The 17,411-nt window shown below is 40.9% G+C and overlaps 1 protein-coding gene across 3 annotated transcripts in view; it reads right to left on the reverse strand.

The window, feature by feature from the left end:
• myo1b (myosin IB) overlaps nucleotides 1-17,411 on the reverse strand; it is a 70,379-nt gene that overhangs the window by 52,346 nt on the left and 622 nt on the right. For all 3 annotated transcript variants that reach the window (XM_034134207.1, XM_034134209.1, XM_034134208.1), the window contains exons 2-3: nucleotides 6,726-6,872; nucleotides 3,912-4,027 (exon numbers count right to left, since the gene is read on the reverse strand). In XM_034134207.1, coding sequence (XP_033990098.1) covers nucleotides 3,912-4,027; nucleotides 6,726-6,851 — 242 coding nt within the window. In that variant the 5' untranslated portion in view covers nucleotides 6,852-6,872. The remainder of the gene's footprint in view (nucleotides 1-3,911; nucleotides 4,028-6,725; nucleotides 6,873-17,411) is intronic.

The raw sequence follows: 17,411 nt of genomic DNA on the forward strand, positions 1-17,411 counted from the left end.
TTTGATATATGAATGTATTAAAGAAAATATAAAAGGCATATTTCAAACATGTTATCAATCGGTGACACATTGCTAAATGGCATAAAAGGGTGAAAAATATATTGTTCAAGGGCTGCTCAATTTCCTCAAGGTGTAATCAGAGCTAGATTAGCTCAATGTTAGCTTGTCACAACCTGTAAAAGCAAGTGTAAACCAGTAGCCTAGCTTTGTTTGGTGTTTTTGACAAATTATTTTTGCTATGTGTCAATTTAAAGGGGACCTATCGTGCAAAATGCACTTTTTGATGTCTTTTATACATAATTATGTGTCCCCTGTGTGTCAGGGAACTCATGCAGCGTCAGAAAATAAAACCCTTTCTCTTTTCCTCCGTACCCAAATCTCAAAAAATGGGGGTACAACGGAGCTGATCCAGATTTGCCTCCGATATGACGTCATATCGACAATGCAGACCCACAGCACTATCAGAAACGTAGCTATCAGAAACAATGCCCGACTGTTTTGGACGTAATATGGTCAGTGTTCACATTAGCATCGCTAACACTCAGAGCTAACCTGTACTGGAGAGCGCATGCGTGTGAAGAAGCAGGAAATAAAAAAAGGAACTCACTTGTGGTATAACCGGCAAGAGAGAAAGCCTTTGAGCTCCATACTGTTTCAGAAATAATCCTTGATAATCCATGATAATCCATGATATGTCGTTTCATCCCGGCAGTATCTGCCGGTAGAATCTCCCGCATTAGCAGGCATAAGCTCCGCCCCTCTTTTTTTATCAATTTTTTTTTTTTTTTTTTTTAAGCTTTATACCCAAAATCAGCCCTTTTGAAACAGGAAGTGAAATGGATGGATATGAGGCATGGCTAGAATGGGTGATCTGTTTGGTATTTTGAGCAAAACACTTCATAGACATGTTTTTTATATATTTGTATACATCTGACCTTTAAGTAAAGTAAAATAGTAAGTACAATTAAATATGTATTGTAGTTTAAAAAATGAGCAGTTAGCTTACACAGACAGTAGTCCATCATGGGTCTCATGTCCCCATAGTTAAGTTGCTAGCATAATGTTGTTAGCAATGTTGCTAGAAAAATCTAAGTTTGATGTTTTTGTTACTAATTTGCTAGCAAACGAGACGTAAACAAAACTGATTTTGTGCATACTAGCCGTTAGCACCAAAATCAACCGACAGCAACAGAGAATAACCTATATTTATTAACAGTAAACATGTCACAGGGCTGCTTTCAAAAGCAGACATTCAAATGCCATTTTCACAATTTAATTAGACAGCTTAAATCTCCAGGAATTAGGAATTTATGTTTTTGTTATTAAGTAAATGAGAGGTGGAATTATTCAACATTGGCTACGCCTTAGTGACACAGGAGAGGTTGCATGTAACAGTGGATCCATTTTCTATGCTAAAAATGACATGGAGTTAGGGAAAACTGTGCTTATATATTTTGACAGGAATGAGGGGTTTAACATTACTTGAGGACGCTCAATGCAAAGCCACAAAGCTTGGTCCAGATGGCCTGTCCTGAGGATTAAGATCAATTTATGAAGGATGTTGAAACAGTCTGCCTTTGACAAGAGCCTGTCCTATTAAACGGGGCCTAATCTTCTTTACTTGCAGACTAATGGTAAGATGCTTTTCAGCATGTTCAGAGGATGTCCATTTCAGTCAATGGAAATAATTTCTTGGAGCAAATATAACTAACTCATCCACAACTAGAGATACAGAGCTTAAGAACAGAAGGGGCACATTGCAGGCTTCTTTCTTTTTGAGAACGCTTCTAGTTTGGGCTTTTTTTAGCTGCGATGGATGGGGACACAGTTCATTCAATCTTAGCCACTCTGGGCTAGCATGACTTCATCAAACTGGTTCTGTGGATAAGATGGCTAAAAAGTAGTCGTGGTTGTTCAAGTTTGAGCCAGATTAGTTGAAACATCTCAGACAGACACCAGAGAAGGGATTGAGTCTCACGCATCTAACAAAAAAAACATCTCATGAAACGGACAACAAGCATAACATCTGCCATTTCTTAGCCAAGAGCTTTAAATTAGCAGCTTTAACGATCATACTAGTGTTTTTGCATGTTAAACTCTAACAAATCCTTCATCACAGCCTTTCTAAGCCAGCCACTGCTTTCAGTTCAGTATGTTATGAAAATGATCTTGCAAATACTTTGACAAATTGTTGGCCATTTAGCCTTCTGTAACTAATTATCTTGTGGTATTGCAGTTATGGGAAGAGATGATTTTTTTTTTGAGAATGCTTGCTGCAAAGTTGTTTTAATGCTCGACATTAACATTCCGTGGCTTATCCTTCTAGCAACGTACATGTTTGGCTATAGTCAAAGTTCACTGATGTGAGTATTCGGTTGGGAATATATGAGCGATTATGGCATTTACAGCAAAATGACTGTTTAAGGTATTTATCAGCAAGCTGGTCAGTCCGATGAGCTGTCTCCACCAGATCAAAGCTAGCACATCTTAGATTTAGCCAACAAAAGCACAAAGCAAACTGTTCTTCATTTGAATTTCTCGTAAAGTAAATCAGGCCATCCTCGAAAAAACCTGATGCGTTTCTTTAAAACCCTGCACCAAGTAGCTGACTATAAGCAAATCTTGAACACAACAGCAATTGCTACCATAACACAAAGGAAATGGGGGAAAGCCAGGCACTGTAACCCTAAAGCAGGGTAGAAAAGGGGGATAAAACAGCCTGAAACTGTGTCGTGTCAGTTGTGTATAGCTGGCTGCAAAGTTAAGCCAAGGATCTTGCTTTTGTCTGCAGGGAGTATGCCTGTTCAGGGACAAGGGCACTCTCACCGTTTCAGTCTTTGTCTCTGAGGGGTTTTGCTGCAGCCTAGAGACACAGCAGGCTAATTGACGAGTGTCGGGCTTTGTTTTATCTTGGCAGCCTTGCAGCAATGCCGATTTAATGTTGCCAATGGACAGATGGCATGCCATGGTGCTGAATGGCCGGCAAGAGTTTCAGACTGAGGCCGTTTCTCAATCGCGAGTGAAGCTGCTGCAGAGCCACTATTTCAAGCATACTACGTCATCGAGTGCCCCCGAAGTACTGTTCCAATCTCCAACATACTTGGAAATCTACCGAGCCCGGCGTACTCCGTTTGGAGAAATTTCGAGGCTGCACATGAGTAGACTCCGCGGTCTTAAAATCCCCACAATGCTTTGCGCACGGACCAATTTCCCCAAATCTGTGGCGGAAGATGTAAGGCGGGGCCTCTCATATGACGCACACCTGCACACTTGCTAGCGTGTTCCACTCTTTGTTTTCCAAATGTCAGGAAGTATTCTTGACTCGCTTCTGAAGCAAGATGCTCGGCAGACATGTGCTACCAAGCAAGCGTACTCGCGATTGAGAAACACCCTGATTCTCCATGCAAGAGCTAGAGTCCCCTTCTGATCTCAACACCCCCTCCATGCCCCTCTGGATCCAACATTGATAACCATAATAATGGTTATTGGCTAATAGTTACACAAGCCAAACAATCGTTATGACATCATAAAGTGGACAAAATCTGATCAGCTCATTTTCAGACAGGTTTTATATAAATGGATCAGGACAAAAAGAGAGCGAACTTTTTTTCCTGAAACTTTCAGAATCTCTTAACACAGAGGGGACACATGTTGATGTATAAAAGACATGACAAAGTGGATTTTGGTGACCTTTAAACAGCCAGATGCCAGTTCCTAAAAAAAAACTTCACACTAACAAAGCCTTGAAAAAGCTCTTGTGAAGTGCCATCCTCACCAGTTCTTTGTTGCACACACAAAATAAATGTCCCATGAAGGAAACTTAATTGAAAACCTTGCTGTCAAACTAAGTGCTTGAGCCTTAAGCAGTTTTAATTACAATGTGCATAGATAATAGGGGTTGGATGACTCACATGTGTGGACTGAGTTCGTAGAAGTTCCTGTTGCGATACTCCTCCACTTTTTCTGGTGTGAAGATGGGCAGGGACCTGTAGGGGTTCATGGAGATCACCACACTGCCAATGTAGGTCTGGAGAAAGAGGAAAAAAATGAAGCAGTCAGTGTTAATCCACATTTTCTGTGTTTTACAGACTTGTCCTAACCACCTGTCCTCCCCTACGTCCATTTGGGTTGTTAATTCTTAAGTTGAGGTCGGAGGAATTCTGCCTCTTTCAGCTTTTCACAGCTGGGTATTATAAATGCAGTGTCGAGGCATGCAATGCCTGAAGTGAAACCAAAGACATACATAAAAACATGGACAAGTTTATGGAATCTGTGGGCTGGGCAGTAAACACGGACTGCAAAGAGGTCAAGGTGCTGTGGGGGGGTTTAGTGAGTGTATGTGTGCAGGTATTAATGGTACAAAACTAATGCCTGACATGCCTAGAAAAAATTGCCAACTACATAAAACATATCAAGGAAATATATACAACTCACTTATAACTTGGTAAATATTCAGTGAAATGCAAGATACCTAACATGTCAGCAGTGGGTTTTTAATCAAACATTGGCAAACATAAAAAGTGCTTGTTTTTCTAGTTTCGTTTCTCTGTTTCACAAATAAAATCCTTTATGTAACATTCGCACAGGTCCTTTTCGACACATAACACTTGTCAAGCAAAGGTAACCAGCCATTATTCTTCATTGTCCTCCTACGCTCAAAACAAAGCCCAGAGAGCACTTTCAAAACATCAACCTGAAACATTTTCTGTGCTTTCCATGGTAATGGCTGTTGCATAACCCACTCTGACAAGAGTGGAGCATGGCCTTCCCCGTGGCAACCACGCAACCTCCCACAGCCTCTCGTTCAATAGCCCACCAGAGGCAAAATGAGGCCTTTTCAAGGGCAAGGGATGGGTGTAAAGGGGAAGAATGTGCAGTGTAAACAAAGTATCATGTATTAATGTGTGGTCTCTTGACCAAAACCACAAAGAATATATTTTTTAGTTCTGCAGATCATTAGGGACTTAGGGACTAGGGAACATTTTTATCAGAAGTCATTATTGAAATCAGGAAATCACTATAGAAAGAGGGTTTATTAAAAAGAAAACAAAAAAGAAAAGGTGTTTCGTCAAACTTCTGACAGGATTTTTAATAAACGGTACTGTGTCTATCAGCAGAGATTGTTAATATATGCAGGTACTTTCCGCATTAACCATGGTAGTTGAAAAATGTTCTGCAGTCTTTTCTTTATTTTGCATTTCTACACCTGCTGTTCTGCTTGCCATCTTTCCAGACACTAACATTAAAGCTGCTTGGATGATATATTACTTGCCAAACAGCTTGATAAATACATATTTGTATTTCTTTATCACTCAGTTTTTTTTTTTTATCGCAACATTTCAAATCCATCACTAAAGCATGACAGTGGAGGAAACAGTGCACAAGGCAGCATATAAATGGCTTCTGTTACTTTACAAATAGCAGGTTCTGATGTGAAACATTAGTCGGATAAAGATTGGGTCTGATCAGCTACATATCTGGTGTGAATGAGGAATGGCATTAGTGCAATGCGACCAACAATGCAGATAATTAAATAGAGGGCTTTGGGAATTTAATAAAACATGCAAGAAACACTGATTGATTCCTCTTGCTCACAGAAGATGAAGAGTCAGACATAAGAAGTGGGGCATCGGTTAACAGAGCGAGTTTCATTCCCTTTGATATTCCACAGCGTTATTGGATACATGACGTGCTGTCCCGCTGGAAAACAAAGCCATGCTTCTTCTGCTGCGAGCTGTCATATGATAGTTTTGGGGGTGGGGGTTGAGGGCCGTAAGGAATGATGCCACATGAGGGAAAAATACATTCACATGCGAGGGCTGTACACCACAGATTTATTGGATAAGTATAGGCTTGAGTGCTTCTCCTGGTCATCGCTTTCGAGGTGCGGCTTACGCCACCAAAAAGCTTCCATTATAGACTTTAACCATTTGATTTACCTTTCCATTAAGATGCCATATCTACTTTTACTTCATAGACAGTACTAAACTAAAAAAGGTGCAATCAGAAGTAAGGTTTTGCACCTCTTGGAGGAGCTTTTATTACCTAAATAATAAAAGAAATTGATTATTTATCTAGTTCCACAACGTTAAAGTCAGCACCATACAGGAAATAAAGGGCATCTGAAATGTGAAAACATTATTCCCTTTCCTCAGCAGGATGTGGGCTCCATCTCGGCAAAATACCCAGCGCGCCGCTAAGGAAATCATCGCTATATGAGGTGACATCATCCCTTTAGCCCTGAGCCATGTGAGCCAACAGCAACCAGAGCAGAGCTATAATCATGTTGGCTGACGTCGAGCTCAGCCAACCTGCGGAGAAGAAGAATCCACAGAACAAAGCCCAGAACTGATGCAGGGAGGATGGTTCACCAACCCCGTTTATTCTTCTAGAGATAGCCAGCTATAGCCTGCCAGTCCATTCTTTTCCATGACCTCTGCATTACATGCCTCATTAAAAAAAAAAAAAAAAGGGAATCATCTACATTCCTCTGTGGTGTAATTTATTGATTGGCTGGTTACTGCGGTCTCTGTATCTGTAACACGTCTGTAGCCAATACTTCAATTAGTGGGGGGATGGATCACAATAGAGTTATGAAAAGTATCCGTGCGAGTCCTTAGGGAAGCCATTTGTAATGACAGCCGAGAAGTGCAGAAGAGTCTAACACAACACAAGATTGTTACACTGAGTTCAGGCAAATTGGATCAAATCGATGGTAGACTTACGTAGATCTCATTGTGGTCAAAGCGGTTCCTCAGGTTCGCGATGAACGAGTCTTCAGACAGGGGTTCTAGGAGGACCATGTCTCCAACCCCAATCATGTTGTCTAGAAGTGACGTCTTCACCTCCATTTTGGCTGTAGGTGTGGCCCCCTGCACAGAAACACAAAGAAAGAAAGAGATACATTAAACTTTTAGATTTTTAGTTTTTTTTTACCACCCCTAGTGCATCAGGGCAACTTGGGTATGAGTGGGCCCCAGATTTGTTTGCATGGCACAGACAAATAAATCAAATGCACCATCACAAGCACTTCTGTGGCAAGATTTTGTACCATCATGCTAAAAAACGCATGAATGGACCAGAGAAGCAAGTGCAGAAGAAAACCGCCAACAAACAAACATGGTTGTAACAATTATCAAATATCATTTTAAAATCAGCTTAAAGAATAATCGCATATAATTCAGACCCCAAAAACCCACACTTGAGTATATGTTTTGGTACTAAAACACTGGTTCAAGACACGCATCACCTCTTTACCCATTGGGCCATTACTTTACGTTTGTTGTACATTATTTCTGAGTTCTCTGGCAAGATCTCTTAGGAGGCATTCTCTGATCACAAAATAAACAGTCCTAAACTTAGCCAATGCAAATAAACTCCGGGGGGGACATGTTGTTCAGCAGTGGTTTGACTCCAGCGGAGGAATCGGGGCCTTTTGATTGGCTATTCAGCCCTGTGGCATGTGAGAACGTCCCATAAGTTATTACATAACTAAAGAACTTTGCTCTTGACCCCATGGTGTCTGCTCCGCTGGAATCTGCTCCTGTTTTTGGGATTTCTTAAAAACTCAAAGAAATAGACCCCCAAAACAAGTAGATCCCTTTATTGCTTTTCTGCAACCCCTAAAATGTAATATTGCTGGATCTGGGCTGGGGTCGCCGTGACAAAGACACTGCTGGGGATGGCAGTTTTCATTCCAGCGTTGCCTCCCATCTCCCTTTGGGACAGTAATCCCAACGGTATAGGGCAGGAGATAAAAGAGGGGCCTAGGATACATTCAGGGCCTTAATACAGGGCTTTGCCACGCTGAAAACCCCAATGTCTGCTGTCGCCACAACAGGCTAATAGATGAGGCCATCTATTGTTCACTGCTCTCCAAGCAGCCATTCCTTTTATTTGCAAACCTAGAAACAGACACTGACTGCTACAGAATATAATAAAGGCAAATCTACACGTCTCAAAGGCAATATGATGTTTAAGATATGCTTTAAAGTAAATAAAGCAGTGATGCGAATGGAACTTATAGAAACCTCCAAACACGACACTCTGCAGGGGAAAATAAAACGTTCCGCATATATTTACATCACAGACAACTCACGATATCTGATAATGCAGCCACAGATGTGGCGTGTGAAGTTTGTGTCTGGGGGATTAAACAACTGGATCAGAGGATAATACAGTATGTGATCTGAAACAATTGGCCGGCAGCCAAAACACGATTCGAAGCTCCAACGTTTCAGCACAAACCCCTTACTTAGCCAAGACATAGCCCTCTATCAGTTGTCAAAATTGACTTTTAGCAGCAACTTCAGAGCAGCTTGACATTCCTGGGAGAAAAAAAAAAAGAGGATTCCCTTAGCAGACTTCCACTCCACTTCACTTCCCCCTGGTTTCTGTTCCCCTGCAGGGCACAATGTTATTGGACTATAAAGAAGTTGCCCAGCTCTTAGTGGGAGGCAAGACTCAAGTTCCACTCTCACACTCCACATGAAAACAAATCTTTGAAAAGGTGGGCCATCACAGAGGGGGGAGAATGTTGAAGAATGATTGATGTCCTTTTGGCAATTAAGACGTTTACAAAAAGGGCTGTTACAGCTCGATCTCGACTCAGATGCAAGTCAGAGTTTCCGTTAGCCGGTAATTACCGGACTTGCTGAAGACCGGCACATCTAAATCTCTCCGGTCAAAATGTCCGGTCAAAATAATTTCCCCTTAGCACAATACCGCATCAGTTGCGCCACTTATGTGACAGACAAGAAGAGTCAATTCTAATGTCTAACATTTAATGTGGAGAAAGAGATGTACTGTATGGGTTGATTGTGCGTTGATCTTTTGGTAATGCCTCGGGGTTCCGGTGGGCATGTAAACAAATGCATCATGCTGCGCTATACTTTGCGGCCTCACCCGGTTGCATAGCGACGCTTATGGCGCGTTTCCACTGCAGCGCGGAGCCCCGTTTAAGAGAGCGGTGACGTCAGCGGCCCGTTTTTGGTTGCGTTTCCACTTGGCCTAGTACCGGCTAGCGGGTCCTAATTCACAGTTTTTCTCGCCCCATAAAATCGTGGTTCTAGGGCCAGGAACAACCAGGCTGAGTCGGGCTGAGTATGCTAAACTAGAGAGAGAATCGCTGGAAAGGGGGCTACAACTACAACAAGATGAACGTATTTGACCGTGATTTAATTGTAATACACGTTTCAAAATGATGCCGAAGTAACAACATACTGATACCGGTTAGTAAAAACCATGAATTAATGCTTTGACAAGTCTGCAGACAGACGGAAGGCGAAAAACCTTTTAAAATGCGTGTTGTCTAATGGAGATCGGCTAAGCTAACGCAGTGTATGCTCCGACCGTCCACACTCACAACAACGGCCTATACAGACATAAATAAACCAGCGACTGTACTCGTCATGACACAGACAGTCTGTGGTTTGTACTTGTTTAACTTTTGTCTAGTTTCTGAACAGATATGAGGAGCTGTGAGCTCCAACAGCTAACGGCTGTGTTGTTTTTCTGGGGTTCTCATTGAAGATGACGTCACGGCTCCACCTACACTGCGTTACTATAGTTACTACCCCAGTTCCTAAACTGTAATGGGAACGCAGCATAAAGTGAGCCGGTCCTAACAAGGCCTAACGAGGCCTAGCCATACCGAGCGAGGCCGTGTAGTCGAAACGCGCCATTATTGTTTAGGTGTCTTGATAAGCAGGTAGTCATATCATTAGCTAGAAGAACTAGCTAGATTTGATCGATATGGACATAAACGTGAGTGAAGTCTAATCTGACGGGAGAGAGAGATCAGCTGCTGCTGACGAGTCGACACGCAGCTCTGCATAATCACATGCAGCGGTGAGCGGAGCAAAACACACACTTCAGGTTAGAAAATCACACGTAGCTATTTTAATTACCTCTCAAACTACCTAAACTAGTTATAGATATGTTTAGTTTTACTGTCGGGTCACTCATTACTGGATCCGCGAGCTGCATGATACTGGCGGGCTGTCAGGAGGAGAGAGCACTCCGTTTATTATAGGCCTAAGTTACTGTACACTTTTGAATAATGTAGTTAATCTACTATAATAAGTTTGTTTAATATCAAATCATATCAATTTGTTTTAAAGCTCAATAAATAACAAAGAAGACCTTTGACCGGCACTTTTCTCATTTTGTCCGGAAGATTTCAACTTTAACGGACATGTTGACCGGCAAAAAAAAAATTCTAACGGAAACTCTGATGCAAGTACAAAGCAAGGGGAAAAATATTTGCTTACTTGTCAGCCCACAGTTTCAGTGAGGTCTGGTACTAAGTGCCCGCCGACTAGTGCAATATGCCGGTCTGATGGCGTCGTGCCAAAGCATTCCCGGGGACGGCTTATGTCTACCAGCTGCTTTAGTTGTCTGCAGCGCAGTTTAGAATCGACTTGTTTCCTTTTTACATAGTTGCAGATTCTCTGGGGGGATGAAACAGCCATCACATGCTCTGTTATCATACGTTAAATATAGGGCTTCATTGTAGTGCTGTAGCATCCTAGGTTTTTACATTAGTTCAAGAGATTACTAGAGTGGGCCTAGGACGATATGGAAATGTCAATATTAACCTGGTCAAAAATAACGATAAGAAAATGAAATTATTCAGATAACCATCAAAAATGTCCCAAAAACATAATACAAAACATAATCTGACTTCCGCCTGCAAACAAATATTTTCTTTTGCGTCCGAGATCTCCTTAAATCGTGATCCCTCAATCATCAATCATAATCCAAGCATGAATAAATATGTTTAGAAAAAGGCAACATTGTGAAGTATGTTACTTTTTTTAATGGAAATCCATGTTTTATTCAAAATCAGGCTCCATCGTTTTCTTCTCCAACAGCTTTTGAAGTATATTCAAGTAATTTGTTGTTATTGTATTCTGATAGTGGGAAATCACCACGATCAACATGTGTAGAATTTATCCGATCTCTAAAATAAAATCTTAAATCTACTTATTTTAATTCTAGAATTTAACTCAAACATAATTTGTATAAATTACATGTGAATATACTCTAATGGACAAACGTTTCATGCCCCTCATTGAGTATTGGCCATCCATTGCATGATAATGAATGCCCGCCACAATCAATAATAATCAAACCAATAATAATCAAACCAATTACTACAAAGTTAACTACCCAGATACAGCAAACTTGCCTGACAGTAAGTATGCATGCTACAGTGGAAATGCTGAGTCAGGTCTGGTATGAACAAACAGGAGTTAAAAGGACAAAGCCTCCTCCTCAGTGAAAACAGATGCTGTAGACTCTAATGACCCGGGGGGGAGGAGAACAGTGTGAACTCTGAGTGTCTGTGCCACACTGTCCAAAAAACATATTGCATGCGTCTGCGGCCTGCGTGCCCTCGGCTCCTCTGCTGAGAACCCACTACCCCAGATTTAAAACTGGCTTCTAGGCAGCCACTGACACAATCCCATTAATAAGAGTTGGTGCCTGCTGTTAACTGGTGTACTGGATCCAAAGAGGGGGGGGAAACCTGACAGCCTTGATTAAACTCAGGGGATTATCCTCACCGCTGGGAGATACCATAGATTACCAGTCTATGTCAGTAAAAGAACAGATTTGCTTCAATGTACACATGTATGCTAAAAATAACTCCCAGTTATTATTTTCTCCCAAATACAGTCATTTTCTAAATCAATTTGACCCCGTTGATGAATGAGTCTTAGAAAATGGATTAGAAGTGTCCCGCTTTATCAATCTCTCTGATGCATTTTGCATCAAAGAGATTGATTAAATCTTGTTGATGCATGTTTAGGAGGGAAAGCGTTTGCCCACAAAGTTATGCTATTAATCTCAAATCAAAAAATCGCATTTATCAGTGATGTAGAAAAACGTATGGTCCAATACCATCGTCTGGATGCATGTCACTTGTTTTGAGTCTGCTTTCCAAAACCTGATGTTCGGACATTATTTGACCACATTTTGAATCTTAAAAAGAAACATATATTTCTAAATGTCTGGATCTAGACGTCTTTCAATAGGATTCCCTTAATAGTTACTCTAGCTACAACTTCCTGGGTAACTTAGACACCATCTGCCGCCAAAATATATAGTCAACAAATGATCTGCTGCTTGCACTAAACAACCCCCCTCTCCTCAATTTCACGCATGCTGGCGTCAACTAAAGCAAACCTTGAATGTCAAGAGAAGGACGCTACTGACTCGATGTTTTGATCATACATACATACAGTACAAGTCACCGAATTGGATTGGAAATTGGAGTTGGATTTATAATTCCCACAGATTAAAGTGCTGTATTAAGAAGAGCCAAGTTGCTCAACAGGGAAAATAAAACCCAGAGGGAGAGATTTAATGCAATGGGGACCTGGATTTCAATGCAATATTATGGGACACACTTTGCTTCCTGCCGCTGACATTGACCTAGATTTCCCAGTCAGATCGAGCTCGAAGGTCAACATGAAAAAAATACCATTAAAATGTACATACATTATTTACAGACCCTCGACTGAGCCCACGTGTATCTATCTGTCCTTTAGCAAGGAGGAAAAGTCACTGAACCAAAGGTCAACGACCGAGCAGGCGTTTTAAACTCATATTTAGTAGAGAAAATACAAATAAATTAAGCCAATAAACCAGCTGTTGTACTTGACAGGGTGCATTTGCTTGATTAAGAAGAAGTCAGCTATTACTTCAAAAGAGATTCTACTGGACCCTAAGCTTTTTCTGTTGAGTTTATACCCGTAAAAAAAAAATATATAGCAAACATTAGCAAACATTTATAGACCTCAGCTTGAATTCTGACCAAACATGTACTGAATTTTTTGCAAAAAAGGTTCACAGTCCAAACATTGGTTACATCAAAGGTTATCAAGCCTTCCATAAGAGAGGATTTCCTACAAAATAAAGGCTGGACAGCATATATTTGAGAATAATATGGAGGCCATTTATTCATTTATTAAAGATTAGGATTTGACTGCCGATCACAAATAATTACACTGACAATTCCTTTTCAAAGCTTGTATACCTTTCTGATAAACATGTTTTATTTGTAATCTTTAACAAATAGTATACTCTGCTGCGTACTACATACATTTCCACTTGATTTTATTTCAAAAGGTTTGCCCTTTTTTTAAACACATTTGTAGGTGAATAAGGCAACTGTGTGGTGCGATATATGTGTAATGCTCTATTATATGTAGTAAAATACAAAAATATTGTGGGGTAAACAATAGAAGTCAGCTCAGAGTCAATTATGTAATGGTCAATATTGTCATCATCAATAAAGCAAGCTTGCATTATATAAAACGTCATGAGAAAGTAAAGGAGCATTGTGTGAGCTACACGAAATGATGATTGGCGTCATTCTGCCTTGGGAGTGGTTGTTTGAGAACACAGAGTGTGTCTATAGTGCAAACAAATGACAATAAAATGCATTATGCAGTGGACTTCTCTGCAAAATTCCCTGCGGATCCAGTTTGGCCTTGTCGAATGGGGGCAGGAGTCACAACATCACAGGCTGCTGGCACTGATGGAGATTAAAGTCCTCCATAATGGAGCAACAGCGGGGCATGGGGCTGTGCCAAAGAGCAGGGACAGAGGTTTAGAGGGGCAGAGAGTGAGAGCAAGCTGCCTGACAAAGTGACCTGCAATCTAGAGTTTCTACACTGCTCCAGGTGTGAGCAAAGGCTGGCACAATGACAACTCCACTTGCAGGCCAACTAAAAGACTCAACTGACCGAAAACCCCTTACAACTTGCACTTAATGACTGCTGATTTCTATCTTGTGTCACACAGTTTGCGTGTCGAATGGTCTTTCAATGCCACGCCACCTTTCAGTCTGGTTAAACATAAACCTGTAGCCCAAACAAACAGTGCTCTTTATTTACAATACAGCTCAAACAGCAGGGAGGCCGGAACATTTGCAAAACATGAGCCTACAGCCGGCAAACAAAATGACAAAGGGTTCAAACAACCATACCATAATTAATCCAGTTAGCAAACAAATTATTGATTGAACAACTCTGTGATGGGTTGGCCTTCAAGCCCCGAACATTTTCTTTGTCAGCTTCTTTCTATGAGCAAAAGTCAGAACAGTTCCAGTAATGTTAGGGGTTTCTGCATATGGGCTCAGTTGGACTTTGAATAATAACTTCCAGTAAACACGAGGTAAAAATAAACGTGGATACTAGATTGCGCAACACAGCAACTACGATAGATTCCTCTTTTTTGAGCTCTTTGGCTTCTATTCGCCAAAGTTGAAAATCGATGCAAGACTTGAGTTCTAATGTTAATCTTAATATTTGTATATTTTCTACTGCTAATGCTGCATGATATGGGTTTTTAATTGTCTGTTTTTTTTCTTTGATGAGGTGGGCGTTCAATATATTCTTGAAAAAGGCCTGATCACATCCTGTCTATAACTGTCTACAAACAATTGCTCTTTTGGGGAGTTTACACTCCCACAGTGGAGGTTAAATACATTAAACTGGATTGCACGCAACATAGCTACTAAGCTAGCTTCCTCCATTTTGGACTTTTTGGCTCTGCATTCTCAGAAATATATAAATATTGATGGGAAAATGTGATAAGACTTGAGTTTTAATCTTTACTTTACCATTTATTGAATTCATCCAAATGGAGCAGATTATTATTTGTCATTTACCCCCTTCTCTTTATATGCAATGGGTCATGAGTCATGAGTGTGCTAAATTGTCCATAATATGCATTAGCCTTTGTTGTATAAACACATTGCAAAAAACAAGAGTGATTCATACATAATACATAGACCAGGTGAAAGTTATAGGTCTTCAGCACTGATTTCAACTGCATCATGAAACAGGTGGTAGTTACCTTTGTACTTTTTCACACTTGCAGATGGCAATGTCGTGCGACCATATCTTGTAAAATGCCATTACATATGAAACATGCATGCTATTATCTATGCACACAGTCCACTCGTAAGGCTCTAAAAAGAGAGATACATGGTGTTTTATCTAAAAACAATTAGTACGGTGCACAGTCCTCTTTCAGATCCTCAGGGTGCAAGCTGTTGGAGTAACAATAGCTCTGAAGTGGCCTATCAGCTATCACATAAACGCACACAGGAGAACCCTGCAAGATTAAAAATGTTCACTCCATTACAGTACATGACTACACTGAAACGTTCCCCAGACTGCTGTGCATTAGCAGCTTTGGCGACTCCGGCACAACAGGCAGTCCAACACTTGGTCTGGCTCGGTTTGTGAATGGAGAAACCAGCTGTAGTGGACATAACATAGCAACAGTGAGCTGAATTATAATGTAAAGGGTTATTACTCTAGCTGCACTGGGAGAATAAAGACGTAGAGTTTAATGTGTGGAAAATGTGGAGTCATACGGCACAGGGGGAAGTTTAATGCGGAAGACATTAACGACAATATGCGAGTTAGAACCCTTTGAACTCCAAAAGTAGCATTTACTAGAAGAAAAAAGCTAAGGTGATGAGCAGGGGCTGCACGATCGGGACAAAAATACATTATTTTGACTGATATTGCAATTGCAATATTACTTGCGATGGAGGAATTATCTTTTGTATTACATTTCCATTGAAAAAACCTTTAAATTATCATAGTTTTGAGGATCTGTACCACAAAAAAACGTTTTAATTTAGACTGTAGAATACCATCTGTAGGCAGGAAATTCTCTGCAGCATCACAATACTCCATTAACACACATGAAATATTTGTAATGTACATATTTGGATACTGCACTTGTCCATATTGTGATTTCGACAACATTTTGATTATGTGTGCAGCCCTAGTGATAAGGCACTAAATTGGAGATGCAACTACCAACTACTAATCATTCACAGGACTATGGATGCTTCCTGCGTTAACAGAGGCTGCTGAAGGATTTTCATGGTCCAGAAAATGGGGGGGGGGGGGGGCACCTCTGTTGATGCAGGGCCAACACAAGACACACGCCTCACTACGCTAAGCTGCACGGGCAGACAAGTGCAAACACTATTCATCACCATGGCACTGGCAGAGGGACTTTGGTCTTGTACAAACACCACATTATTCCTCTGCATCCAACAAAAATAAGCATTTGGCACATTTAATCGAAACTTGGTGTAACTTTTTAAAGCACACCAGCCAACAAGCTCACCCTGAGGAGAGCTACTGTAGAAGCCAACGCTCTGACGTCTTCCAAGTCTGAGCTAAACGGTTGTTACTTTTTTCCAGGAGAGTCTGTGCAATTCAGAAGGCTTACCACAGCGCTGTACCTTTCATAGTCATCTTACATCACTGTTTGTTTGATCAGCGCGGCCGGGCAATAAAGTTCCCATCTGGCTTCCCAACTGAGACTCTGTGGCCAACAGAGGCGGGACATGTTTGAGGAACACGAAAGAGTGCTTTAAAAAAAAAGGGGGGGGGGTCTGATCCTCTTGGGATTTGAAGTTCACGATTGGAATTAGGAGTTGAAAAACAACAGTGCCAAGCATGGAAGCAATCTTCCATCAAATGACAAGCTTGAACATTTTCCACTGAATCCATGTTTTCAAATCGGTTATGGCTCAATACTTAACTGCTATTTTTAGAGTGGAAATGATGGAAAAGTTTGGACTATACTGTTTCAGTCTATAGTCAAAGTAAACTTGTGTTTAGTCTGAGTACAATCAGCAGTTTCTGAAGACCTTGACTCACATGTGAACATAGTTGCTGTTTCCAATTACAAAATGCAGACACATTCAAAACCCTTCCATTGGGATTTTACAGCAGCATTTCTCCTTTGGTACAACCATCTATTCTCATCCAATACCAGAGTTTAATAATGTAGTGCGATCTGGGATGTAGCTTTTTCCTACATCTAGAACAGTCTCTCTTCCCATCAAGACATTCCTCTCCTCCTTTGATTTTACAAGTTCCCACAGGGGATCCCGGCAGAAAGAAAGCAAGCATGCAGGTCGACTCCTAGGAACTTTTGGGATATTTCTCAGAGGTGAATAGCTTTATTCATGCTGAGCAGTAATTTATTCCATTCAGCTGCATTAAGATTTCTGAAAACCATGGGGGCGTAGAAGATGTTGAAACCACCTTCAGTCAGTTTAAAGACCTTTTTTATCCTGCAAGTGTATCCACAGATCATATAGGGTAGGTCTACATGGTTTTACTTGTAAAGATCCCAACATGGATGTCTAAGTTTACATGTCTTTAAAATTAGAAAAGTGCTTTCTGTTCACTTTTGTGATGATACGATTATTTCCAGTTATGCAGCCTTACTTTATCATATTGCCATCTGATAAGACTAAACTTTTGTTCGAATGGTTGACACATCTGCTACTGTCCTTGTGTCAGGGGTCTCCATGGGTTTGACTCTTGAGTGACAAAAATGGTGCTTAAACCCGCAGATGT

Source organism: Trematomus bernacchii, unplaced genomic scaffold (genome assembly GCF_902827165.1).
Source record: "Trematomus bernacchii unplaced genomic scaffold, fTreBer1.1, whole genome shotgun sequence".
Taxonomy (NCBI): domain Eukaryota; kingdom Metazoa; phylum Chordata; class Actinopteri; order Perciformes; family Nototheniidae; genus Trematomus; species Trematomus bernacchii.